General features: G+C 49.5%; 2 protein-coding genes and 1 pseudogene across 2 annotated transcripts in view; 2 read left to right on the top strand and 1 right to left on the bottom strand.

Moving 5' to 3' along the window:
• Positions 1–27,846, top strand: part of GYPC (glycophorin C (Gerbich blood group)) — a 45,853-nt gene that overhangs the window by 10,942 nt on the left and 7,065 nt on the right. The gene's annotated exons all lie outside the window — the stretch shown is intronic.
• LOC132013347 (large ribosomal subunit protein eL43-like) lies at positions 163–6,136 on the bottom strand (annotated as a pseudogene).
• LOC132013078 (frizzled-9-like) lies at positions 13,216–15,882 on the top strand. Its single transcript, XM_059392837.1, has one exon. The coding sequence runs from the start codon at positions 13,216–13,218 to the stop codon at positions 15,019–15,021; it is 1,806 nt and encodes a 601-aa protein (XP_059248820.1). The 3' UTR covers positions 15,022–15,882.

Here is a 27,846-nt window from a genome sequence, read left to right on the forward strand (position 1 = left end):
TACTCTCCCTCTTTGAGAGAAAATAAAGTAAAGCTCAGAGAAGCTGTGTGACTTAATAAAAATTCAAGCAGCCAGGGATAGTAGGTAGAGCAAGATTGGGACACAGGTCTCTGATTCCTCTGGGAGTGCACTCTGTCCCACAGAAACTCATTCTTCAGGTTCTTAAGGCGGGGACAGGATGAGGGTGATGCTGAGATGCTGATGCTGGACCTGTAGGGTCACCAAAAGGAAGAAACTGACACTGGCGCTACATTCTCCTGTACCTTCCCATACACGTGCTCACATACACACACACACGCACGCACGCACATATTCATGCACAGGTGCGCACAGCATGCATGCACAAACGCCCTTTACCACTTGCTCTCAGTCCTCAGCAACAGACTGGTGTCACCACCAGGTTCAAGGCAAGGAGGAGCTCTCTTGGGTCCTAGTTTGGCCTGGGGCAGGGTGAACAGACACTTAGTCTTTGGGCCCTACCGACCTCACAGAGAGAGCTGAAAACAAATGTGAGACGTGCTGCCTACAGCATCTCTGGCCTCGGGCATACTTTTGAAATTTTTCCTATGCTACCAGTTTTCAGACACAGCTCGCATCTCTTTGCCTCCGTCTGGTATCTCTGCAGAACACCTGACTATCTATTGGCAGCTTTGCTTCTCAAAGCCTCCTCTATCTGTGATCTCATCTGAAGTCAATGAAATGTGCGGGCCAGATCCCCTTAACCACCCTCTTCATGGGACACACAGGTCGAAAGAAGTCCACAAAGTTGTTTTGGTGATTTGGGGTTTGGGCTCAGCATTGCCTCTTTCATGCCTTCCCCCCTTGAGCCCACTCAGAGTGTATGAACAAAGACAACAATCTAATAGTCAGTCCATTAATAAAATCCACCTTCCCTCTGGCAGGTTACTGATGCAGCACCTGCATGTACCAGATTCAGGGCTGTTTTCCAGATTTGAGCCCTATACATGCCCCTCATCACTCCCAGCCTATTACATCATTTGGGGTCCCTTTGTAAATCCCAAGTCTTCAGGGACCCCTTGGGAAGCAGGTGACACAAGCCATGGGCCCTTGGCCTTCTATCTACTTCTTGTGAATCCAGTCCAGAGCACTCCTCCAGATTACCATAATTCAATCTGATGCACTTTGATTTTGATCCAATGAGCACTACCTGTGTACAAGGGACCACACAGGAGATACAGGGGACACAGAACCTCTCTTCAAAAGATCTTCAGCCTAGTTGGGAAGCAAGACCCAAGAACAGCAGAGGGCAAAAGAATTAAAAATACCCTTCAGGCCACTGGCCACGCCAGGTTCAGCTGCATGCAGCTCTGCAGGTCCCCTCTGGAATAAAGGTCATGTATCCCTGAAACTCCATAAGAAGTAGGTTTTCATCTAGGGTCTCCCCCCCAAACACACACAAACACACACACACACACACACACACACACACACACACACAGTGGTGTCACAGCTACAAACCTCAATTGCAATTATTTTCAGCAGAAATGACACTTCCACAAAATAAATTCTTAGATGAAGTTTGGAAATATAAAAGTGATAAAAGCCTACCTGATGTAGTCAAGTTGAGGATGAGAGGCAGGTGACCACACTCCAGAGGCTCCTTGTGATGGTTTACTCTTAAGTTATCGCTGGACACCAAGGGCTTCGTGTAACCCAGTCTGCGAACTCCTTTCCACCTGGTGCTTGGTGCTTAAGACAGAATGGTTCATTGATATCCAGTCACTGTTGGTTATCAATGATACTTGGGAGCCTGGATTTCAGGATCCTTCAGTTGTAGACATTTCCATTCCATGAAGCCATAAAATGTTCTCACTGTGGCTAAAGGTTTGCCTACAGCCAAACTGTAATGTATGCCCACGTGTCAATCACTCTACCAATTAGTTCCCTGAGGATATCTTATCACACGTCAGAACGCAGCGCTCAGACTCCATGAAGAAAATCTGAGAAGTAGGAAAGGAAACTAGACAGAAGAGTTGATTATGAAAGCAATTTATACACAAATTTTTACTCAATACCATATACATTCCTGATTCATCAATAGAAATATTCATCTTCCTCATCTGTTCTAGGGTTTAAGGAAGAGACAAATAAAGTATAAGATAAGATCCATGCCCTCAAACCATTGTTGGGCTTCTTGGAGCAGCAAGACACACTACATAACAGAGAAAAAAAAAAAAAAAGCAACAATCCTCCTAGGGAGACATTTCTTATCACACGAATTCAGGTTGCAGATCAAATTGCCTATGTCTTGCGATCATTCACTGAACAAGGTAAATAGATATCTAGCTATCTAAAGAATAACTTAAAGTAATATAATTCCCCAAATGTAAATTATGACCAAATATTACCTAATATTGGTAGGTAATATTAAATTATGGTAAATTTCTACTTAGCTAGATATAATTTTATCTTGGATTAAGATTTTATGCTTGAAGAAATAAGCTGTCAGTGATCAATGTTGATTGTTGAGAATGCTCTAACTTTGGGGAATGACTTCAGTAAAGACAAATGGAAAGACGTAAAAAGGAAAAATAGCGTGTAAATGTACAGGGTACACACGGTAGGCAGGGTGATCTGGTCTGTCTGAAGAGCTGAGCCAATGTTTGCTGGTCATACTTATCAGTAGCCAGGGTCCCTCACTGTGAGGGGGTTGCTGTGGGTGGCACCTCCATCTTCAGGACACAGGACATTGCTGTGAGTGGCAGGGCTGTGATTTGAGCTGGGGGTGTCCAACCCTGGGCTGTCTTTTAACCCCTGCACACCACCACCATTCATAGGTGCAGAATATAAGGAGTTTCCAAGAAGAACAAAGTTTTCTTTCACAGGAGGAGGGAAAGAATGTTGGTTCAAATGGGCTTTTTAAGTCCATTTCCTTGTATCAGGCTCTGGTAATTACCCCTAGGACATTTCCTATTTAAGAACTATGTAGCCTCCAGGGCTCCACTGTGGCTCAGTCATTAACCGTCTGCCTTTGGCTCGGGTCATGGTCCCAGGGTCCTGGGAATGTGCCCCATACAGGCTCCCTGCTCCACGGGAAGCCTGCTTCTCCCTCTCCAGCTCCCCTGTGTTTGTGTTCCTTCTCTCGCTATCTCTTTGTCATAAATAAATGAAATCTTAAAAAAAAAAGAATCATGGAGCTTCCGAAAAGACCTTTTGGAACATGCTGCTTTTAAAGGACGTATTTGAGTGAAATGATATTTGTCACTCACTGAGAAAACAAACAATGCTGGAAAAAGTCAAAATCCATTTTGGAGGACAGAATCCACAGTTTTTCTTCAAAGTTCAGACACCCTGAGGCTGTGTTTCCCATTCAAGAGCACTTCTGGGCCATTTATTTCCTGAGGCTTTGGTCTCCGCCTGCCTATTTTCACTGTTCTTTCTTCCCTCTGTTTCCAGGGTGGTGCTTTGGGGATAAGCCAATGCTGAAGTTGCACCACCTTGGAGGCACAATTATCTGAGTTCCTGGCCTTATCTTGCCCTCCTTGTCCAGGGGCTGTGGGAACAGAAGTCTGACTGTCTGGGCAGATAAAAGGCTGACCTCTCACTATCCTGCCTCCTGCTTCCAAGGTCCCCCATGGTTCTCCTTTGAGCTCCCATGAGAGGGTCCTCCCCAAGGGGGAATGAGTGTAGGGTGGCATTCTCCTCCACCTCAAATTGTGGTATCTCCTTCTGAGCCACTTGTGCCTCCCTCAGGGATGCTTAGACTGCAGCAGCATATTTCCCAGACCACCTCTGGCTTCCCTGCACCAAGCCCTTACATGGTAACCAGCTGTGGCCATTTATCCTATTCTGGGACCCAAGGCCCCAAGGGCTCAGGATTCCCCAGGAAGTCCCTCTGTGACAGGGCCTGGACAATCAGTGTAATTGGCCAGAGAAGGTACGCAGAGCCAAGACAGCGAGGCCCAGCCCACTGCCCTCACTGGCACAGATGGATTTGACCCTATGCAAGGTTTAACTCAGAGGCAGGACCCCACCCCTCCCTGCTACCTCACCAGCTACTGTTGTCTCCACTGCTAAGCTGTGAGGACAACCTCAGGATAGTCATCTCACCCTTTTGGGCCTCTATACCCCTGATGCTTGTGTACTCAGCACCCCACCGTATGTCCAGGATCCAATGAGCCCCACATGCCACCAGACTGGTAATCTGTAGAAAGTGACCAGGGCAGTGGACGGCGTGCCTGCATTCCAACAGTTGTGCATTGCACAGGTAAGATTTCAGGCCTCCAGTGTGACAGAACTGGGTTCAAGGTGCAGCTTGGCCATTCAGTGGCTTCTTCCCTGTGGGAGAAAATGAGAAGATTATAGGAAAAGGCCCAGGCTTAGCACGGGGAAAATATTTAGTAAATATTAGTCTGAGCAGGAAGAGAGAGACTCAGTGGTATAGAGACTTAAACCAGGGGTCTGCAAACTGAGGCCCACACCTCAAATCCAGTCTGCCATCTGTTTTTATAAATAAAGTTTTATTGGAACACAGCTGCACTCATTCATTTGTCTATGACTGGTTTTTGTAACAGAGACCATATGGCCCTTAAAGCCTACACTATTTACCATGTGGCCCTTTATCAAAAAAGTTTCTTGATTCCTGACTTAAACCAACAGGAGAATCTCTAATGCCTCAACTTCCAGGCCTAGAGCCCATGTGGGGCCCATAGCCTCTCTCTGGGGATACCACCACCCCTGATGAATAAGAAGCCATGGAGGAAAGACCTGCAGTCAAGATCAAGAACCAGACATCAACCAGGGAGGCCCAAATGGGCCAGACTATGGATACACAAAGTGCCTTTGTTCCCATCACTTGATCTGCTAGTGTCCAGGCCACCAAGGAGAAGGCTCCTCTTGTAGTCTTCACTGTCTCTTGTCTTCTAGCCACCCGTCTGTCAGTATAGGCCCTAGGGGCTCTGTTACTACCCTGCAGAAAATCCTCATCTCAACATAACAGGGGTGGGAGGAAAGGCAACACACGGGCTCCCCCTGGGATTACAGCTACGGGGCCTGCCAGCTTACCTCCCAAGTTCAGAAAACAGTGCTTCTCACCCACTGCCCAAGTAAGGAAGAGGGGTAACTCTCCACATGACAGGTGTTGGGCCAGGTGCATTGCCCAGACCTTACTGAAACCTCTTACCCCTCAGGAGGTTATTACCTCTCTTTTCAGATTTGGAGCTGGATACTCAGAAGTGTGTCTGCATTTGACCAGTTATAAAATGGTGGATCCGAATTCAGTCTTAGGGTCCCTGAGTATACATCCATGTTCTTTGCCTATGCCACCAACACCAGTTGGCTGGTAGGCCATGAATCACATTCCATGACCATAAATTGAGGACCAACTGTGTGAGGTTTTGGGGATATGACAATGAACAAACTAACAGTGATCACAAAAAGGAACTTATATTCTGTGGGATTTGGACAGATAGATACTAGACGTATGGGGATAATGCTCAATACATCAGATAGTGCCAAGTGCTAGAGAAGACAATCAAGTCAAGAAAGGAGATAAGGAAGGCCAGGGATGAGGGAGGTACCATTTTATTTAATTTTGTTTTGTTTTGTTACATAAACTAACTCCTTTATTATAGGCCAGCAGTGTTTCAAATGGTGGAACTTCTACTGGTCTTTCAACTCCTTCATCTTCGTTTTTTGTTTTGTTTTGTTTTGTTTTGTTTTTAAGATATTATTTATTTATTTGAGAGAGAGTGAGAAGGGGAGAGCACAAGCAGGCGAGAGAGAGAGAGAGAGACTGAGAGAGAGAAACAGGCTCCCCGCTGAGCAGGGAAATTGATGTAGGGCTTGATCCCAGGACCCCGGGATCACAACCCAAACTGAAGATTTAACCAACTGAGCTACCCAGGCACCCCACTTCTTCAGTCTTCTGATGGCAGACTTTACTGTGACAGCAGAAATGGGATCGTAGGTCCAGGCACCACCGGCCATGGATCCCATGCAGGAGCCACAATGCCAGATCCCACAGCTTGCCTTTTCATCAAGGTGACACCTTGCCACAGAAAGAGCAAGTGTACATGGCATACCAGCTCATTTCAGTCTTCTTTTTCCTGAGGGAAGCTCCATAAAGGGTCCTATGTTTACCCACAATTCCGACATTCTTGGAAGGTTTAGCCATGTTGCAGCAAACTAGGTCTGAACCCAGAGATGTGAGGGAGATGAGGGAGATATCATTTTAGAGAGCATGGCCAAAGAAGTCTTCATTGGGAGAGATAATGTTTGAAAGGAAGCAGGGAGTCAAAAAGGAATATCTGAGAGAGTACAAAATAAGCAGAGAGCATAGCAGGTACAAAGGCCCTGAGGTAGGAGGAGACCTGGTCTGATCAAGGAACACTGAGGAGGCAGTGTGACTAGAAGAGAATGGTGGAAAATAGTAAGAAAGAGACAAAGACCAACAGGGGAGGTAGCAGAAAGACAATGGGACTATCTCCTAGCACCTGTTGTGGAATTCCACAATCCTCCCAAGTTTGGGGACTTCCAAACCTCCTGGTAGAACGCTTCTGCCCCTAAGAGAGGAACCCTTGAGCATTCAGCTAATGCTCCAGCAAAAGACTAAGAGCGAAGACCTGGAGCCATGGCATCCGGTGAGAATGACTGGGAGGGGAGAAGAAGCTAGGGAATTCTGGAGGAGTGCCTGAAATGCAGGGGAATGGGAGACGTGGGGTACTGTAATACCAAGACCCCCCATTTGTCCTCAGCCGTCCTGAGAGATGCTTTAGTTGAGTGCACAGGTGTGTGTACACACAGAGGCCAGCTTCCAGAAGCCTTTCTGATATTGCTAGTTGCATCTTCTGGGTCTGAAGGTTTTCTGCAAGGACTAAGTGTGAGTGCAGGGCCCAGAGCCCCAAGTACCTGCAGTTCACAGGGAAGCTGGGAGCAAAAGGGATGTGAATCAGCCCCTCACCTGCAACTCTGGGTACATGGAAGCTCTGTGGGTACCGACCCAGCAGAGAGCACAGAGCAGCAACCTTCTCCCCTGCAGTGGAGGGTCTGGCCTAGAAGGGGGTGAAGAGAGAACCATGAAAGAGTGTGGACAAAGGAGGTCCACCCTGCTGTTCCTGATGTTCAAGCTGCCACCTTGCTGGGGAAGGAGGTCCTCATGCCATATTCAGCCTCACCTCGTTTTCGCTGGCAGAATGAAAGCACAGACCAGAAATGCAGGCTCCTTCTCCTGGAAATCAGAGAACTGAAGAGACCAGCTCAGGTTCAGACAGCTTAGGTTAGAGCCCAGGATTCCACCACCTCAGGCTCTCTCCCCACCACCCCACCACCCATATGCAAGATAGAAATTCATGCAATTCTCCCCGCAGGCCAGCCACACTAATAGTCAGGGTCATAAGCATGGGAAAGATGTTAAGAGGTTATTTGCACCTGCTTTATATTTGCACACTTTTCTGTTTAGTCTGATAAGCAGTCCAAACAGCAATTCAGTTAAGTGACCAAAGCCACTTAAACACATACACACAAATTCATCCTGTGTGCCTCCTCCCCTCAGAGAATATGATCCCAGCATGAGAATCCAGCTTCTACGGGAATGACTGGCTTCTCATCTCCACCTGAGGGCCCTGTTGGAAATCACGCCCCCTGAGCAACTGTTTGTGCTTGGAATCACTGGCACATAGCAAAGCCATTCACACTTCCTATCTCACTCTGTCCTCACCCAGCCTGGTACTGCGGAGGAGGGAGGGGTGGACAGGACATTAGCATTTATCGAACTCTCTCTGTGCCTGCGTGCCAGGGCAGGCTGTTCATGTGCCCACCGGGAAGGACGGCACTATTACACACCTGCCTAGATGAGGAACTTAGGGTTCTCACACAGCTCAGTATCCTGAGTGTTCCTGGGGTAGATGTAAAGTCTGTCTCAAGGGCACACCCATAGCACATGGTGGAGTCCGCACTAGGATTCAGGTATAACTTGATCACACAACCTCTGCAACTCGCCAGGTTCATGGGTAGGCAGGCAGTGCACCCCTGTCTATGACACCATGTGTTTTATGTGCCACAGTTCTAAGGGGGAAAATGCTTCAAGCTTAAATACTCCCTGCTCCCCCCAATACACATGCACATAAACATAGACACCCAAGTCAGGAGAGCTGCAAGGCAGCACGCACCCTCACTGGGCTCAGGTCTTTGTAAGCTTCAGACCCAGTGGGTATAAGGTTCCCCACTCACTCTTACATAGGGAAGCCTGGGGTTCCTTGTCCTGAGCCCCTCTCCATTTGTACCAGTAGGGCCCAGACTCACAGGCAGGTAGCCAGCTTGACTATGTCTGAGTGCGAGGACATTCTATTTCTTCCCCAGCCTTTTTCCTTCCCCTTTATTCACACTGAAGGAAATGGAACCTTCACCTAGGCCTGCCTCTGATAAGAGACTCGAGGCGCTGAGCTGAGCCTCTTATCAGGGAGTTGCAGGGAGATCTGGTGCCTGCCTGGTGGGCCTGGGGCTGATAAAGTGGGTCTGGGCCCAGCCGTTCACCACTTGCTTTCTCAGACCCATCCCCAGGGCCCAACCCCTCAGAAACAGGAACAGTGAGACCCAGGAAGCTTCTCTCCATTCTTAAGCACCAGATAGACTCCTGGTGGCCACAGGCAGCAAGACCCAATGAGGAGCAACTGGGGTAAATGTTTGGCAAGGAGGGTTGATGGAGAAGGGGATGGTAGAGACTTTTGGGGGAGATGGACATGACAATGGACCTGGTGCCTCCCATGGAGATATCCGGACTACATCTATGGATTGAGCCAACTCCGAGTTCTCTGGGAGGCCTGAGGCCTGAGCCTTCAGACGACCTGCCAGGATGGCTCCATCAAAGCAGACTCGTGGGCAAGTTGCAGCTCTTGACAGATACCCAAACTGGGACTGTGCTGGTGGTGCGCCCTCACCTGGAGACTGAGCTCAAGGAGATTGTCACTAGAATATCAAGATATGAGCAGCTCTCAGACACCAAGGCTGACAAAGTCTGAAGAGCTAGAGATCAAGGGAAAGAGCAGTAGGATAGCCAGGGTTGGGGGGACACAAAGGAGGCCTCCTCCAGTCTCTTCCCTGGAACCAACCAAACCATCACTGTAATCATTCTCTAATCATTAGCCGAAGGATCAGTATATATAAAATTTCTGTGCAATGTGGAGAGATAAATGCAAAAGATGGTTTTACACCTGCACCTAGTAGGTGCTCAGCAATTGTTTTAGCAATCACTATACAACTCCTGCTTTCAGAAGCTCTCTTTTATATGATTTTTTTCCTGCTACATTTCAATCCGGTCTGCTGAGAAGACCTCTCTCTCACTCAGTAAGCTTTTGATGACCTGACTTACTATGTGTAAGCCACCTTGCAAAATGCCAGGATACTGAGACAAAGATGCCGTGGCCCTCCCTACCCCCAGGGTAGTTTTCACATACTTGATGAGTCTGTGCATAGTAACAGGAGGTCACTTCCACTGGGAGGTCAGGAGAGACATCCTCCTTGATGTGTAGACATTCATTCACAAGGTAGGCCCCAGGTGGACTGAACTTCAGGCAGAGGGAACAGCATAAGCCCAAAGCCAGGAGGTATGAAGTGGAATTAGAATCCATGTGACATACAGTGGGCCCACATACAGTGGGCTCTGCTACTACCCTGCATGAAATGAACTACCCTGCATGAAATGAACACATGAAATAATAATGTGAAAATTCAGGCTGGCTTGTGTCTGTGGCTCTGAGCTCTCCCCCGGGTGCATTCCCCTGCCAGTCTATCATGAGCTGACAAAGAACCAAATAGTCTCTGGAGCTGTCTTGCAATATGTAGGACATACTTTCACCAAGAAATTTGTTGTTGTTTATCTAACATTCAAATTTAACTGGTGTTCTGCATTTTATCTGGCAACCCTAGGAGGATGGGACCTGGGCATGGGTGTTTTTTAAAGAGTTCCATGTGATTCTGATGTGCAGCCAGAGTTGAGAACCATAAACAAGAAGTTCTTGCTTTGAGGGAAGAACCCACATACTCAGTGCCTCAACTCCCAGGCCAGGTGCCTGGGTGCAAAGCCCTCTGGGTAAATGGAGCACTCCTAGTCTTAAAAACTATCCTTATTTCAAACATTTTCAAGATCCCCTTCTGACTCATTCATCCCAGCCACACATGGATGCTTCCCACAATGGTCAAAAACCTATTTTTTACATAAATTAGAAGATCTGAAACACATCCTGATATTTAATACTTTAAGAGATTTATGTATTTTGTAAGCATTTGTTTTACATAATTATATTATATAATTATGGAACCTATTCATTAACTGTATATATTTTAGTACAAAATAACAAATCACTGTTCATAATCCTCCTACCTCTTCTATCACACCGTCTTCTTCACTTAACTTCTAATCACACTCCTGTCAGAACCTCAAATTCTTTAACCCTCAAGATGCCTAGCCTTGTCAAGTGTAACTTGCTGGACCTCCCCCCCACCACACACACCTCACACCTCTCTGCTCATGTCCACTACTCTCAGCCTTGATAGCCTCTCGTTGTGTCATGCTGATCCTTTCTTGGTGGCTTCTAAGTGTTCTTCTAAACTTGGAAGAGAAAAGGCTCTCCTCTCCCTCCCCGTACTACTTCAGAATATCTAGAGAATCTCCTTTTTCATAATCTTTCACCTGCTCATGGCCTACAATAGAAGGTATAGTTTCTTTAACCTGACCTTTAAGATTATCTACTTCCTGGGGCCCCAGAGTGGCTCAAGCAGTTAAACATTTACTCTTGATATCAGCTCAGGTCATGATCTCAGGGTCCTGAGATCGAGCCCAGCATCTGGCTCCATCATTGTCTCTCTTTCCCTCTCCCTCTACCCCTCCACTCACACTCGTGCTCTGCTCTCTATCTCAAAAAGGGGAAAAAAAGGACTCTTTTCTTCCTATAATGAGATGAATAATGAAGTTTATTAATGATTTTGAATCCAGTAGTGATTGTGGAAGAAGTAATAAGACACGGAAAAAGAAGAGAGGAAAATAAACCCAAGATATGTACCGGATTTAGCCATTCATTTCTCCTTCCTTCTCCTAAAATCATAACTTCTATATTTCCCCAAAAAATAGGTATGTGAAAGGTGTAGAATTAAAAACTGCATTTTTAAAAATATGAAACCATCTCTGCTAAAAAGGACAAAATTATTTGAAATCTGCTCTTAGACCATCCGACATATCTGGGAGCCCGAATCCTAACTAGTTAAACAGATCCATCTCTGTAACAGGCTGATGTCTCTTTTGGTAACTCTGTTTTCATTCTGTCACTTGGTCTGATAGAATAGTATATTTTGTCTGTATTTACCGTTTTGCTCTAAGATTATGTGTTAGATTTCAACCCTGCAATTGATAAGCTAAGATCCCTAATGAGGAAAGATGCACAATGTCTCCTGTCCATACAGCTGTATTAAAACATCCAATTCACCACTCCTGTTGGTTATGAGAGATAACCAGTTATTGGACTTTAGCCATACTACCTGCAAAATTCCCAAGTGAAACGAAGTCTAAGTTTGTTGGCTTTCTTGATTGGTCTCCAGGGCATTTATCACTTTCTGTGAAAGAAACATTTAATTTAGATGGCAGTTGATTTGTGTCATGGGATTTCAACTGACAGGAGGAAGAATTATGTATGTGTTTATAGCTTCTTTGCTTTTAAAAGATTAATGTTGGGGAAGTATAAATCACAAGACCTGATCGGGGGGCTGGGAAGATAGAACAGGAGAGTGCCAGGGTGATGGATTGAGACGTATTATAGAGTGTCTTCATCAGCCAGAAATACAGTGGGAGGATGGAGTGGAGGGGTGGTGGGTCACGTGTGGTGAAGAGAAATAGCTTTTCCTCCCCGAGTACAAACACAGTACAGGGGCTTGACTGGGGGCAGCCAGCTTCCTGGCTGTAGTGCTGGGTACAAAATGAGGTGAACTGGTGACTTCCTGAAGCCCCCTTTCTGCTCTAATACCCAGAGGACAAAGGAGGGCTAACAGCATAGTGGGAAGCATCTGGAAGCCCAGCTATCCCAGGAGATAAACAAGGACTCCCTACTCCTCAAGTCATAAGCACTGTATCGCTCTGCTTCCCCCACAGGGGCCCTGCATCCAGGGGCCATATGTGTGAACACACATGTGCAGGAGCTATACTCAAATAAATGGGAATGATAAGAAGAGCTTGCTTGTATTGGGAAGTGCCTCTCTTGGTGCCATGAAGGTACATCCTTCTGTATTGTTGAGTTAGCTGAGCATTAGATTATGAGACTGACGTGCTGCCTACTGCACTAAGGAGGCACCTTAGCTGAGCATTAGAGACAGTCATATGCAGGTGGGACTCAGGTACCTATAGCCGTACCTTTCTGGTGCCACAATCCACACTCCCTGTGCTGTGCATCACAACGCCCCCTTCAATCACTTTAAGATAACTTCTGTAGAGCACTGTGTTGATGTACGTTTGCCCTTCTCTTCGTCACTGCCCCCAAGCAATATACGCCCAATATCTAGGTCAAAATGTACCCTCCCTTTCAAACACTAGTCCAGCTTAAAAAAACGAAGCACCACAGTATCATTCACAATACTAGCTAACAGGTGTTACATATTAAATCATACTGTGCCATCTATATGCATCATCTCATGTCATTCTCACAACTTTCCTCTGAGGTAAGTTCTCTCATGATCCACTGCATATGTAGGAACAGTGAGCCTCAGCACACCTCAACCCAGGATCGGGAGAAAGCTGCATCTTTTGGTGTAGATGCCCTCACTGACTTAAGAGGAGGAGAACTATTCCAGGGAATGGAAGAGGAGCCATGCATGCCTCTTACTCCTGTGGCTTTCCTTCCTTCTAGAATCCTCACCACAGCTCTACCCTTCTGGTCTGGAATCTGGAGGTTCTACTGTCTCAGGGCCACTTGGGCCTCCCATGGCAGTTCTTGGGGGCAAGTGGTCTTGTCTGTCTTTAGAATGTGGGCACTCGGGAGGCGCCGGCTCTGGCTCCGCGGCCGCTCGACTGGCAGCGGCAGCGGCGGCTCGGTGGGCTCGGCGCCTCCTCTCCCTCGGGCGGCTTCCCTGCGCGCTGCCGGGGCGCCCGGACGCACGCGGGCGGCTCGGCGATGGCCCGCGCCCCGCGACGTGGCGGGCGGGCACGGGGACGCCGGACGGCGCGGCCCGAGTGAGCCGGGGCCGCCCTCCCGCCCTCGGCCGGGGCCGCCCGGGATGGCCGTGCCGCCGCTCGGCCGGGCGCCGCTGCTGCTGCTGTGGCAGCTGCTGGCGGCGGGCGGCGCGGCGCTGGAGATCGGCCGCTTCGACCCGGAGCGCGGGCGCGGGCCGGCGCCCTACCAGGCGGTGGAGATCCCCATGTGCCGCGGCATCGGCTACAACCTGACCCGCATGCCCAACCTGCTGGGCCACACGTCGCAGGGCGAGGCGGCCGCGGAGCTGGCGGAGTTCGCGCCGCTCGTGCAGTACGGCTGCCACAGCCACCTGCGCTTCTTCCTGTGCTCGCTGTACGCGCCCATGTGCACCGACCAGGTGTCGACGCCCATCCCCGCCTGCCGGCCCATGTGCGAGCAGGCGCGCCTGCGCTGCGCCCCCATCATGGAGCAGTTCCACTTCGGCTGGCCGGACTCGCTGGACTGCGCGCGGCTGCCCACGCGCAACGACCCGCACGCGCTCTGCATGGAGGCGCCCGAGAACGCCACGGCCGGCCCCGCCGAGCCCCACAAGGGCCTGGGCATGCTGCCCGTGGCGCCCCGGCCCGCGCGGCCCCCCGGCGACCCGGCCTCGGGCCCTGGCCCCGGCGGCGGCGGCGGCGGCGGCGGCGGCGGCACCTGCGAGAACCCGGAGAAGTTCCAGTACGTGGAGAAGAGCCGCTCGTGCGCGCCGCGCTGCGGGCCCGGCGTCGAGGTGTTCTGGTCGCGGCGTGACAAGGACTTCGCGCTCGTCTGGATGGCCGTGTGGTCGGCGCTGTGCTTCTTCTCCACGGCCTTCACCGTGTTCACCTTCCTGCTGGAGCCGCACCGCTTCCAGTACCCCGAGCGTCCCATCATCTTCCTGTCCATGTGCTACAACGTCTACTCGCTGGCCTTCCTCATCCGCGCGGTGGCCGGTGCGCAGAGCGTGGCCTGCGACCAGGAGGCGGGCGCCCTGTACGTGATCCAGGAGGGCCTGGAGAACACGGGCTGCACCCTCGTCTTCCTGCTGCTCTACTACTTCGGCATGGCCAGCTCGCTGTGGTGGGTGGTGCTGACCCTCACCTGGTTCCTGGCCGCCGGCAAGAAGTGGGGCCACGAGGCCATCGAGGCCCATGGCAGCTACTTCCACATGGCGGCCTGGGGCCTGCCGGCCCTCAAGACCATCGTCATCCTGACGCTGCGCAAGGTGGCGGGGGACGAGCTCACGGGGCTCTGCTACGTGGCCAGCATGGATGCGGCGGCCCTGACGGGCTTCGTGCTGGTGCCTCTCTCCTGCTACCTGGTGCTGGGCACCAGCTTCCTCCTGACCGGCTTCGTGGCCCTCTTCCACATCCGCAAGATCATGAAGACGGGCGGCACCAACACGGAGAAGCTGGAGAAACTCATGGTCAAGATTGGGGTCTTCTCCATCCTCTACACGGTGCCCGCCACCTGCGTCATCGTGTGCTACGTCTACGAACGCCTCAACATGGACTTCTGGCGCCTTCGGGCCACAGAGCAGCCCTGCTCGGCTGCCAGCATGCCCGGGGGCCGGAGGGACTGCTCGCTCCCAGGGGGCTCGGTGCCCACCGTGGCTGTCTTTATGCTCAAAATCTTCATGTCGTTGGTGGTGGGCATCACCAGCGGTGTCTGGGTGTGGAGCTCTAAGACTTTCCAGACCTGGCAGAGCCTGTGCCACCGTAAGATGGCAGCTGGCCGGGCCCGGGCCAAGGCCTGCCGGGCTCCGGGGGGCTACGGCCGTGGCACCCACTGCCACTACAAGGCCCCCACCGTGGTCTTGCACATGACTAAGACGGACCCTTCTCTGGAGAACCCCACGCACCTCTAGGGACCCAGGCCTGCGCGGGGCGGCTGTTGCCTGCCCCCCCGACCCCCCTCTGGAGGAGACAGCTGACTAGCAGCTGCCCAGCTGTCAAGGTCAGGCAAGTGAGTTCGAGGGGCCAAGGACCAGGGCGGGGAGACTCTGCCGCTGCCACCCTCAGTTGCTGGGACCAAGTGAGGCTCCCTCCCCGGCAGCGGCTGAGGGCAGGGAGTGGGCCTGGCCAGGTCCCCACAGGGTCCTGAGGGAGCGTGTGGCGAGGAGAAGGGGCAGAAGGGGGCGTGGTCCAGCAGGGAGTTTATTTAATGATGTAATTTATTGTTGAGTTTCTCTGGAAGCTGTGACTGGAATTAAACCCCCCACCCCGTGTGGCAAAAAAAAAAAAAAAAAGAATGTGGGCACTCATGCCCTCATCTGACAGGATTTCCCTGAGGCTTTGAACCAAGATCCCCAAGCAGCAGGAGTCCCCTCTACCTCCTATTCTCCTTGCCACCCAGCTCCTCTCCTAATCGGAAAGAGCTCTGCTGCTCCTGCCTGTCAAACCTGGTGAAGGAAAGAGAAAAACATTTTCTCCATCCTGTTCGCCAACTGATGAGCCTTCTGGAAAGCCAATAACAAAGCATGGCTAACTAAATCATCATTATTTACACATGCAGCCTGATCGAGGACATTTAGTCATGTAATTAGGTACCTAATTATGCTGAAAATGCAATTATATGATTTTTTTTAAAGTGAATTAACTCCTCCAGAGAAGTGGTAAGGATTAGTGCACATGATCCAGCTAGAGAGCAGGGACAGTAGAGAGCACGTCAGTGTGACCCTGGGCTGTGCAGAGACTGAGTGACCTGTACCTGAGTCACTTGTGTGAGCACACACACACACAGTCTGTTGGCTTCAATTCTGTGTTCCCAGGACTCCACACTGGCCTGCTGCATACCAGGAGCTTAATAAATGACATCCATTAATATCATTGAAAGCTTAGTGTGCATCTGTGGAGGGATTGTTTAATGACTGACTTGGAGACTCTTAAGGAGGTAATTTATTTAACATGAGAAAAGCAGGTGTGCAGAAAAATGATAAAAGAGTCAGCTGGGACATGTCAGAGGATATTTTACGCAACATCACTTACTCATTCACGTAGCATTGTGTCAGACATTGAGGTATATAAAATACAGTCCTTGCCCTCAGTGTGGAGACAGACAACTGCAAAGCAGGTTAATGGTGATTTGAACAAGTTGTTCAGCAAACTGCAGCCTTCAGGCTAAACCCAGCCTCTGGCCTGTTTTGATAGAGTCATGGTTTTTACATTTTTAAAATATTGTAAAAAAGCAGACAAACAAACCAATGAATAGAACAAAGAAAGAAGAATATATGTGGTCTATGTATAGCCTAAAATATTTATGAGAAAGTTTGCTACCTTCTGCAGGGATAGAGGAAGGAGCACACAGCCCTTTGCAGAAGTCACAAAAGGCTTCCAAGAGAAGGTGACATGATCTAAACCTGTTTGCAGAACTGGAGTTTGGAAAGGCCCTGAGACTTGGTGCAGCACTCAGGCCTCCCAGGAGCTCCCTTCCAGCCTGGCGGCTGGAACATGAAAAACAAAGATTAAGGACAAATCGAGAGGATTTCTAACTGAAATAAGGGCTGTAGGCATCCAGAAGTTCTGAAATGTCAGTCAGTAGAACTTGGACTGGATATTCAGCAGAAGAATCAACAGGCATTTTCCCAGACACACTAACATGCCCCAACATCAGTCAGAGGGAAGGGACAGATGACTCAGCTTCTCAGGCCCCTTCTAGCCTAGAGGCCATAGACTTAGCTCTGAATCATCACAGGGTCCCTCTTGGGACTGAGTGACTGGGGAGAGAAGAGCAGCTGCATGGAAGAGAGAGACACACACAGACACACAGCTCTACGAGGGCCCCTGACCTCCCACACACAGACACCAAGGACACGAAGTTTCCTAGCCCTCTTCTCTGTGGCTCAGGGCTTTCCCCCTGACCAGGTCCTCAGCGCTGCCTGGCATCTCTGTTCCTAAGCCTCCAGACTGCATTACCAAGCCCCCTTCCCTCAGCTTCTTCTCCGGCAAGAACGCCTGGGCTTCTGGAGGACGTTGTGTTTCTCTCCCATGTTCTTGTGCCACTGGGCAGTGTGGAAACAAAGGTTACTTCCAAGGTACTGTTACTTCCTTGCTTCTAAAAAGCACACATCTGTTCTCTGAAGCCGCTGCCTCTGCTGCCTCTCTCACACACATGGCCACTGTCATTCTTAATGCCGCTTAATGCCGTTCACCCTCAAAGGTGACTTACCTCAACTGCAACTGGCATCAGCCACTAGCTCCTACAGTCACTCACTGACAGGGGATACTAAGAATGACCCCAGTCTCCATTTCAGTCACCCTGCCCTCCAAAGCCCCTGGTACTCCTAGCTCCTGCCCATGTCCATTCCATATCTCCACTCAGGCAATTCCTCAGCCCAGAAGCTCCCCGGGCCCTGCAGCCTGGCCACCTCCCTTCCTTTCTCACCTCCCTTCCACAGCTCAGATTCTGCGGCCCATTGCTGTGGCCTTTGTTGTATGTCCTCAACTCCTGCCAGTAATTGCTAGGAAGTATGTTCAAGCCCACTACTTCTCACCTCTTCCACTAGGGTCCAAGCCACCATTCTCTCCACCCTGGGTTTTACCACAGCCTACCATGGTCCCCTTCCCTTGCACAGTGTAATCCTGTCAACGTCTCAGTTCATGTCATTCCTTTTCTCAGAATCCTCCCATGGCTCCCATCTACCTCAGGGTGAGACCTAGTGGCCATCCCGGGATCTCAAGGCCCTACGTGGCCCCAGTTCATGCTCCAACCCTGTCTTCTACAGCTCATTTCACCACGGCCACACTGGCCATCTGGGTGTTCCTGAAATATGCAAAGCTGCTCCCTCTGTGTACAGCACTGTTCCCCAGATACCCTCATCCTGCCTTCATAGCCTGGGTCAGACCTCAGCCACATGCCACCTGTTTCCTGATGCCCTCCCAGCTGCACTGTTTAAACTTGCAGCCCCCCCCTCCCCCGGAGCCCCACCCTTTTTTTCTGCTTCATTGTTTCTATTAGCACCATCTAGCACACTATAGAGCTTATTAATTTCTCCTTTGCATCATCTGCATTTCTTCCCTAGAACATGAACTCCAGGAGGACCAGATCTCTGAGCTGTTTGTCCACTGCTGTCACCCAGCTGGTTCGGGCCAAATGCTCTTCTCGTCTTTTCTCATTTTCTCCTGTTGGCTCAGTCTAGATGATCCATCTCCTTCGTGCTGCATGCCTGCATCCAAACATGCCCATGGCTGCAAGCACACCCTACTAACTCACACACAAACACATGCTTACACACTTTCCCACTCACACACACTCACACTGACCAGCCCCACCTCAGCGCTTCAACCAGAGCCCCAGTGTGCTGCCCAGCAATCCATCCCCTCTCCCTGCCTCCACTCTCTCCAGCTTCCCACATTCTGTAGAAGGTTCTGTTTCAGTTTATCTCACTGGGAAACAAAAAAGAAAAAACACTTCAAATACCAAAAGCATGTATAGGAATGTTTTAGTGGAGCTTTGCCACGAAGGGCACAGATAAAGGGGCCAGGAGCAAGAGGGAGACAGGGTATCAGGGAAGGTTTTCCTTCTCTTAAATTTGGGATGGTCATGCTGCCAGAAGTGATCGGGTGGAGGGACTGATTCAGTGATGCAGGGGAGAAGGGAGGATCTCAGCAGAGTCCAGTAAGAGATGGGTCTAGTACACACACAAAGGTGTAGTGGTAGGGAGCCCAGACAGCCCTGGACAGCATCAGATGGAAAGCTGAGATGTTCCTGATATGGTGCTCCCTGCTTTCCTCCTAGTCCTCTCCTGATCCCTCCCAGGATGCCCTGTGGAAATCCCCTGGCTCAGCTCTTTTCCTCTTCTCCCTGCCCTTGGCTGTTAATGCCATCGAGGCCCTGGAAGCCCCAGCTGGGGCTCCAGCCCTTACCTCTCCCCTGAACCCCAGGCCCTGTGCACAGTGGCCTACCTTGTGCCTATGCTGCAACCTGAAGTCTCTCTGGGCATAGCAACAACCACCCCCCCAACCCCAGTGATCCCCCACTCACCCCCTGCCCATAGTGAATGCAGCCCAGCCCTCTTGCTGGGGCCAAACCCTTGACTCTTACTCCTCTCTTGTTTGTTTTTTCTTTCTTTCTTTCTTTCTTTCTTTGTTAGTTTCTCTTTCTTTCCTTCCTTCTTTAATTTGTTCATTTTACATCTAATCCAGCAGCAACTCTTATTGACTCCAATTCCAGACGTGTCCAAAATACCTCCATTCTTTCTCACCAGCACCACCGCTGTGCAGGCCTAAGCACTTCTCTGGACCCCAACTGTAGGGGTCCCATCCTCACCCCAACATCTCTCCTCAGCACGGCAGGCATGGTGACACTGCTCAGATAGAAACTTCGCAAACAGTCCTGCGGGAGACCCTCCCTGGCCTCCCACCCCTCACAGATGAAAGCCATACTTCTTTGTACAGTAGCGTGCCACACCTTCTAGGCCCACAGTCTCTGGCTCACCCCAGAGCTCACCAAGCTAGCCTGCCCCCGGCCTTCACACTGGCCAATGTCCAGCTGGAACACTCCTCTTTCAGACTCAGAATGAGCAAGGCTCATTCTCTCCCTGCTTCACACTGTATTAATGGGATCGGGCTGCTACCACAGAGCACTGTGCTGTGGCCTGGAGGACTTCAACAGCAGACATTTACTCAGGGTTTTGGAGACTGGGAACCCAAGATCAAGGCACTGACAGATCCTGTATCTGGTGAGAGCCTGCCTGCTTCCCACTTCATAGGTGACCATCTTCTCTCTGGGTCGTCACATGGCAGGAGGGGTGAGGGAGCTCTCAGAGTCTTTTTATTAAGGCACTAACCCCATTTATGATGGCTCCACCTCCCAAAGGCCCGACCTCCTAATGCCATCCCAGTGAGGGCTTTCAACATATGAATTTTGGGAGGATGCAAATATTCGGTCTCTAGCACAACCCAAAAGCATTTCCTCTGAAAGGCCTCTCTGATCACTCTCTCTTCTCCCTTTTTATGCCTCATAGCATCTATCACCACCAGGCCCTGTAGCATGGATCCACATCTTTCATGAGCTATCGGTTGCTCCCTCCTCTAGAATGGAAGATGCTGAGGACAGGTTTTGTGCTGTGCACTGTGAAATCCTCAGGCTCTAGGACAGGAACACAGTAGCCATTCAGAGACTTTCGTTGGATGAATGATTCTGGAATGAGCTTTGGAATTAGACCTGGATTCCAATCCCAGAACTTATCCATTGTTTAAACTTGGGCAAGTTACCCAACATCTCTGAGCCTCAGTTTCCTTAACTGTGAAGTAATAGGCATTATAACATCCGATTCAATGATTATAAAATTATAATCAATCAATTATAAAATGAGCCCCAAGTGGTGGCAATGGCATCATTATCCACATCAGGAAAGGAGAGTTTCAAGCAGGAAAAGAGAGCCTTGGGCAATCAGGATTCCTGGGGAAGTAGAGGATGTGGAGGCAAGACAGGAAACCTAGGCCTCAGGGTGTGAAAGAGAGAGCACACAAAGGCCAAGCAGACCCATGAAGGTTTGGGGAAGTCTGAGAAGGTGACCTTGTCTTCAGAAAAGCTTCTGAGGCAGGGTGACTGCAGAGAAAGGCTTTATAACACCAGCCTCTGTTATTTCCTAAGCTGAAAAGATGAGGTCCTCCCTAGGTCCCTGTGCCTGAAATCAGGATTGGGAAGACTTATCACTGGCTCACTTCCCGGGTACACTGTCATTCTGAGCCTCATGCCTCACTGAGAGCTACTTACAGAATTATTTTCCCCATTATGGATCTTGCTTATCATCCATGTGCTTGACCTTGGGCCAGAACAGATATAGCTGGGAAGCTCACAACCCACCATCAGTGGTAGGGACCATGCCTTAGAGAAGCAGCTGCATCAGCTCGAAGAGGGGCCCTATAGGACTGCACATCCTGAAGGGCTGTGTTTGTGTCTGTGCACTTGTGTGTAATATAATACAGGAATTTTGGGTGCCTTGGGTTGTTCAGTCGATTAAGCGTCTGCCCTCATCTCAGATGATCCCAGGGTCCTGGGATCAAGCCCCATATTGGGCTTCCTGCTCAGCAGGGAATCTGCTTCTCCCTCTCCCTGCTCATGTGTGTGCTCTCTCTCCCTCTCTCCCCTTCTCAAATAAATAAATAAAATATTTAATAAAAATAATACAGGAATTTCCATAAAGAGTCAAAATCGAGGAAAGGGAACAGTAGAACACTTACATTCTAAACAGACACTAGACATATCCTAAGTGGAGTCCACACTGGGACAAGCATGGTCACCCATAAATTGTGGTCTCAGAGAAGCTAGATAGCCACCCAGAGCATCCCTGAGGGCAGTTGTGGGAGAATACAACACTGCATTGTCCTTATCTCTCTAAGTGGCCTTCAGCATCTCTCCACCTCTGGCCAAGTGAAGAGAACCTGAGAGAGTCCCCAGAGCATGCAGAGCTGATGCCACAGAGAAGCTGGCTCTGCATCCATCTGTGCAATAGGGGCAGCGGCAGCACATCCTAAATCTCCCCTGCTCTGCAGGACGAGGCCCAGAGGAGTTGGGTGTGAACATCCTCAAAGCAGCCCACTCACAGGAGCTCCATCCAGTCCGGACAGGGGCCTGCTGAAGGATCCATCAGCTCAAGGCCCACCAGGGTCAGGGGTGGACACACCTTCCTCAGTTCATCCCAGTGGCCATCACTCTACCCTCAGAAAGAGCCTTCCCAGTCCAGAGCTCCCCACCAACACCAAACAACCCATGTCGCCCATTAGGGGGTAGAAAGGTGGTTCCTCCTGGCCTCGTATCTCCTTCCCACTGCAGCTCTGGAGGGGCCAAACTCAGAACTGGTGAGGAGAGAGGAATTAATGAGAGAAGGCCAGGCCCCCTTTCCCCTGCTGGGCAAGCTGAGCATAGTGAGAGCTTTTTAAAAAACTTTTTATCTTATTATGGTATGAACACTTACTATGAGACCTACCCACTTAACCAATGTTCCAGGGTACCAAGCAGTTGATTGTGGACACAGTATCATATGACACAGCTCTAGAGCTTTCCACCTTCCTTTTCTGAAACTATGTTCATTGATTAGCAAGTCCCCTTTAACCCCAGGACCTAGCAACCACCATTCCATGCTTGGATTCTATGAATTTGACTATTTTAGTTTCCTCATGTAAGTGGAATCATGTAGTATTTGTGTTTCTAGGACTAGCTTATTTCACTTAGGACTTTTAAAATGGGTATGAGACCAAAGCTTTTGTTGTGGACTGGACTCCCCTGGGAGGGACTGGAAAGTTAAAGAATCGACCCACGATGCAGTCCCCAGCCAAGAGCAGCTACACAGAGCATGTTCTGACAGTTTAGAGGGGGGACAGAAGCTGTGTCCCCATTGTACAGCCCGATCCTTCCCCTGCCTGCCTCTCCTACACCACAGTGCCCTCCTCCCACACCTGTTCAACTCAGGGCCTGCCTGCAGCAGGCATTACCTATAGGAGACCAGAAAGAAATTTACATTGTGACTGAGTAGTTGCGTTGACTATCCATGGGCTTAACTGGATGAGAGAATGTATAAACTTGCTGACAAAGCATAGCCATTGCCCATGTGTATCTTGTTTCCCCCACAAAACAACATGACGTAGTGATGGCAACCCAATGCCAGCTCACGGAGCTCTCCTGAACAGATCAGGTAACAAGACAAGCCCAAGTGGAAAGCTTGTCTTGGGGCTAGCTGACCACTTAGCTCAGGTGGAAAGAGGTAGAATCCAGGGCTGGGTTGATAACCCCAGGAAGCTGTGGATGCAGTATAGGTGTTGTGGTCAAAAAGGCTTTAGACCAATGAAGAACCAGACAATGGTGGCCAGGATGAGCATTCAAGGTTATTTCTACCCAAAAGCTGACCAGGAGGAGCATTCAAATTCATTTCTAATCCAAAGCTGACCAGGATGAGCATTCAGGGTCATTTCCAACCCAAAGCTGCTGGGAACCAAGCAACTGATACGTACATGCTCACTACAATGTCTATAGTAGATGACACGAACTCCTCCAACACCCTTCCCACAGACATTTTGAAAGATGAGGCATTCTGTGACCTTGAGGTATAATACCAGCTCTCCTGAGGTTACAATGGTTGGCTTTCAGGGACTACAAGAATCTTCTCCAATTGAGCTCTCTGACACCCACACAACTAAGGGTGCCTTTCTGCCAGGCAAACTAGAAGTCATCACCTCCAGGTGCTAAGGATAGATACAGACTCCAAAAGTGAAGGGGTAAAATCATTGATGGAAGATTCACTGTACTTGGGGGAAAAAAAAAACACAAGAAATATGGATGAGCATGAAATGACTGAAGATGGCCACAGCGATAAGGAAAAAAGGAAGAGATGGAGGGAGATGAAGCCAAGAGGCGAAACTGAGTCTGTGCATTCCATTATAAGGTTACTTCCCCTGAGACTGAGATTAGAAGGATAACTGAGGCCTCCCTTCAAAGAAGGCTCTCAACCAGTCTAGGAAGTGAGAGGGACCCTTCAGTGTCTTTAGGAAGATGCTCAAATCCAGGAATCCTTGAGAGCTCAGCTGAGTAGAACACCCACAATGACTCAAGAGAAGTTATGCAGCTTCTCTGAGGAAACCAAGCAGAAGCAATGCACCTGTGCCATCACATTTCACATGTGAGGAAGCCAGAGCACTCCCCAGGACAGTCCAGGTGTGGTCTAGGCAGGAGCTCAGTTGTGCTGCGGGACTGCTCCTTGCTCTGGATAGCACTCCTTTAGACGAAAGCAAAACCTGTAGTCTAGAAGCTGCAGAATTTCCCATATCCAGGCTCTGACTCATTTCTGGAGAGGGCCAGTACCTTTGTTTCCACCTGCAGAAACAAGGATGTCTGTGAGGACTTTTGGACTCAAGCCACACCTGGAACTCCTCCATCCACATCTACAGCCCATGGAAAAGGCAAGATGAGCTGGGGGCATTGAATACACTTGCAGCTTTCCCCAGCATGCACCTCTTTATTGGAAGGGAAAATGTCTACCAGGTCAAGCAAAGGATATGTGGACACAAGACTTAGATCATTGAGAAAGCACAGTCATAGTCCTACTGTCCAGTGATGGCCCACAGTGGCTTTTGTGGGGAACACTGCGAAAGGACGCAGACATCCCATGGGGTTTAGGGTGGGGCAGGCAGATGAGTAAAGTTGGAGGGAACTTTGAAGATTCTGTGATGATAGCTGGGTCTATAGATCCACTTCCAATTCCTGACCTTAAAAGTATCATGTTTATCATAGATGATTTGGAAAATGTAGAAAACTGTATATTAGGAGAAAATAATACCATTCCTAAACCCCACCGATCACCCAAAAGCCACTACCCCTACATGCTATTTCCTTTGATTCCTTTTTCATAGTTTTTTTTTTAAATATTTAATGTAATTTATATTTACAGGGTCCTTTTTCTCCTCTTAAATCATACTGTAAGCATTTTCCTCCTGTCACTGAGGATTTCCATGCATCACTTCAATAACTGCATAATATTCTATGATATAAGCATATCTGAATTTACATGACCAATTCCCTAATGTAGAACATTTAGATTGTTCTCTCTCTTTTATTTTCTATTTTATACCAAATTGCAGTATACTTTCCTAAGCATGAATTTTTGCTCCCTTTTCAGACTATTTCACTAGGATCATACTAGAAATGGAATTTTTGATTCTCAGGGTGACACATTTGCCAAACAGTATACAAGAGAATTAAAGGTGACCATTTTTGAAAATCTCACTTGGGGACTCTTTTGACATTGTTGACAGTGGTGATCCTGGTGACAATGGTGATAATCCAACAGCCAGCCTGTGCTGGCCACTGCCCCAGGTGCTCACCACACACTAGCTGACAAGGAGCCTACATAGCTGTGCCATCACATTTCACGTGTGAGGAAGGTGAGGTTAGAAAGGCCACAGCACTCCCCAGGACGGTCCAGGTGTGGTCTAGGCAGGAGCTCAGTCGTGCTGAGGGACTGCCCCTTGCCTCTGGACCTCACTCCTTCACCTGTTCACTCCCAAGCCTGGCTGACACAGCCAAGGTGCACACCTCACAGGTATGCAGGTAAGCAGGCACCCCGCCACGAGCCTGGCGGGCAGAGGCTTTCTGTGCCCTCACTCTCCCCCAGTCTGGACGGAGCTGGGGCTGGAATCAGTGTATCCAGGGCCTTCTGTGCTCCAGTCACTTCTGCCCAAGCTCAGAACTAGGAAGTCAGGCAAATGCTGATTGGGATACACTGTCCCCTCTTGGTTTCTCAAAATTTCTGCAAGCATCTATTCCCTTTGCCACTTTGGTGCCCCAAACACCTTTTTTTGGAGAATCACTTCCTTGATGCATCATCAGAGCCCAGGGATACTGAAAAATATCGACAGAGGTTGTTTGTATTCCGTAGGTCTCACTGCAGGCACTCAGTATACAGATGGATATCCAACGGGCAGTTGAGACTTTAAAAGTTTCCAAAGAACAAGGCACAGGAGACTAGTCTTCTGATCTGGCATTGATCAGAGGCCAAGTGCACCTACCAGATGCTGGCATGGGGCCCTCTGTCCTCTCACCCAACTCCAGTCATGGGTGCAGGCAAGGAAGCCAGCACAGGTGACAAATTCTCACAGTAACCACTATGCCAGGTCTGAAACTACAGCAGCTGGCTCCTGAAAGAAAGGACACTAAGCTCAGAGTCGCTCAGATGCCAGGCAGCTGAGAGTATGACTTCTTATTTTCATTGCTAAGAGAGGACCATCCTCCTACAACTTCCATTTACTGAAGCCTTATATCACCTCCTTGCAAAGAGGAGGTGTGTGAAAGCATTGGAACTGAGCACGCGATCTGTAAGCCACTCTCACTGTCACAAGCTCAGTGGTTCTCAAAGACAGGCTCCTTGGACCAGCAGCATCAGCAGCACCTGGGAACATAATTAACAATGCAAATTCTCGGCCCGCTCTTGGTGTGCTGAGTCAGAATCCGAGGTGGGTGCAGTGATCTGTGGTGTCACAAATCCCCCAGGAAATACTGATGCACACTCAGACTGAGAACCCACGATCAGCCCCCTCTAGCCCTATCAGGAAGAGGTTTTACTCTCTAAAGGAAGTAAAAGGAAACTCCAAGAAGTGAGCTAAGTTGCCAGAGAAGTTCTGCCCTCCGGCCTAGGTGTAGTTCTATGTCATGGGGCTTTGTATCTGACATACAATGACCAGACACCACAGCAGTTGGGCCCACACAGCGGTCCTCCTGCCCCACGTAGAAGTCATGACCACTCTGCTATGGACTTGCACCCCGCATCCTCTCACCACTGCGCCCAGCTCCCCCTGCTGGTATTGCCCAGTACACCATCTTAGTAGGTCCCTCTTGGGAGCCCCCTCTTCCTCCAGGAACCCATTCCTGAAAACATCAGAGAGCTAATCTTTCTAAACTTATGTGCATGCCTTTGTCTCTATTACACAGTAAGCTCCTTCCAGGTAAGGTTCCTGGCTTAAGTAGAGAGCACATTGCTGCAAAACAGTAGGTGCTAGAGAAATGTGGCCGAGGACACAGAAATAAACAAACAGAATCATGACCACCCGCATTTTCAGAGAGCCTGGGAATCCTGGGGCTGAGTCTGATAGTTGAGTCCCCTCTGCCACACCCCTAGGCATATCTTTATTGCTCATTTTGACACTTTACCACACAGACAGTGTTGGCAGTCTCTTTTCACATAAATATATTAAATCTCCTCAACCAAGTCATAAGCTCCCTGGGGGCACACCCCATCTTCTCCACATCCCAGGCTAGGTAAATGCTACCTGCTCAGCCAACATTGATGGCTTGCAAGAGAGATGGATAGACAGTGAATAATAAGCTATCCATTTATTATTTTGTAGCACTACTATCCTGAGACCAAATCTTCCCCAGTTGTAGCTTAAATGCTATATCCTTTCAGAGTCTGATAACAACAGGAAACGTGGTTGACCTTTTTCCTACCCAAAAAGAAAAGTCAGTTAATAAACTTCAGTTGTCAGCTGCTTTCTGCTTGACCGGCATAAGAACTTGGAGGCAAGAATCTAGCACAGGAAGAAGAAACTCCAGTGGGAGCCAAGGAGAAATTTCTGTGGCCATGTAGTTTCCTCTCCCTCCCCCAATAGCTGTCCTCCTCCTGAACCCAAATCAGACTCACGCAAAGTCATGGCCACTGGAAAGTGACTTTTCTAACCAGATCTGTAGTTTCTTTGAAATGGAATGCTCTGGGTAAGCAGCCTGGAGCTTGGCAAATCATCAGGCAACGGTGTGGACCCCTTTGTGTTGCTGTTATCCACACGGTTGTTATGGTGGGATCTCTCTGAGGACTACACGACAAACCTCTATTCCCCTTCATGGTTTTAAAACTGAAATAATATTCCTCTTCCCACAACACTTAGGCACCCTGGTTCAAAGGCATTCTCCCTCTCGACTCTAAGTAACTGACTTCCCCAGAGGGCTCTGCCCTGGCCAGAATTCTTGTGATTTTGTTGGTCCAGGTGGACATGGGAAACTGGGAGCAGGCTCTTCCTCCATAACTCCTGAGGCACAAGGAAAATCCATTAGAGGTGGGCAAGAGGTGTAAAGACAAAACCTTGCCCAAAAGAAGAGAACTCCTGGCACAGCTTCATCAGAAAACATGGAAGAAGAAAAATTCTTGGTGGTCCCAGAGGGTCGACCTGTGTCTCTGGAGCCAGCACCTGACCACTGCTCTCTGTCA

This window comes from Mustela nigripes, chromosome 3 (genome assembly GCF_022355385.1).
Source record: "Mustela nigripes isolate SB6536 chromosome 3, MUSNIG.SB6536, whole genome shotgun sequence".
Taxonomy (NCBI): Eukaryota; Metazoa; Chordata; class Mammalia; order Carnivora; family Mustelidae; genus Mustela; species Mustela nigripes.

What these genes read in the sequence shown, in the direction of transcription:
- LOC132013078 (XM_059392837.1), top strand. Translation starts at nt 13,216, where the DNA reads ATGGCCGTGCCGCCGCTCGGCCGGGCGCCGCTGCTGCTGCTGTGGCAG.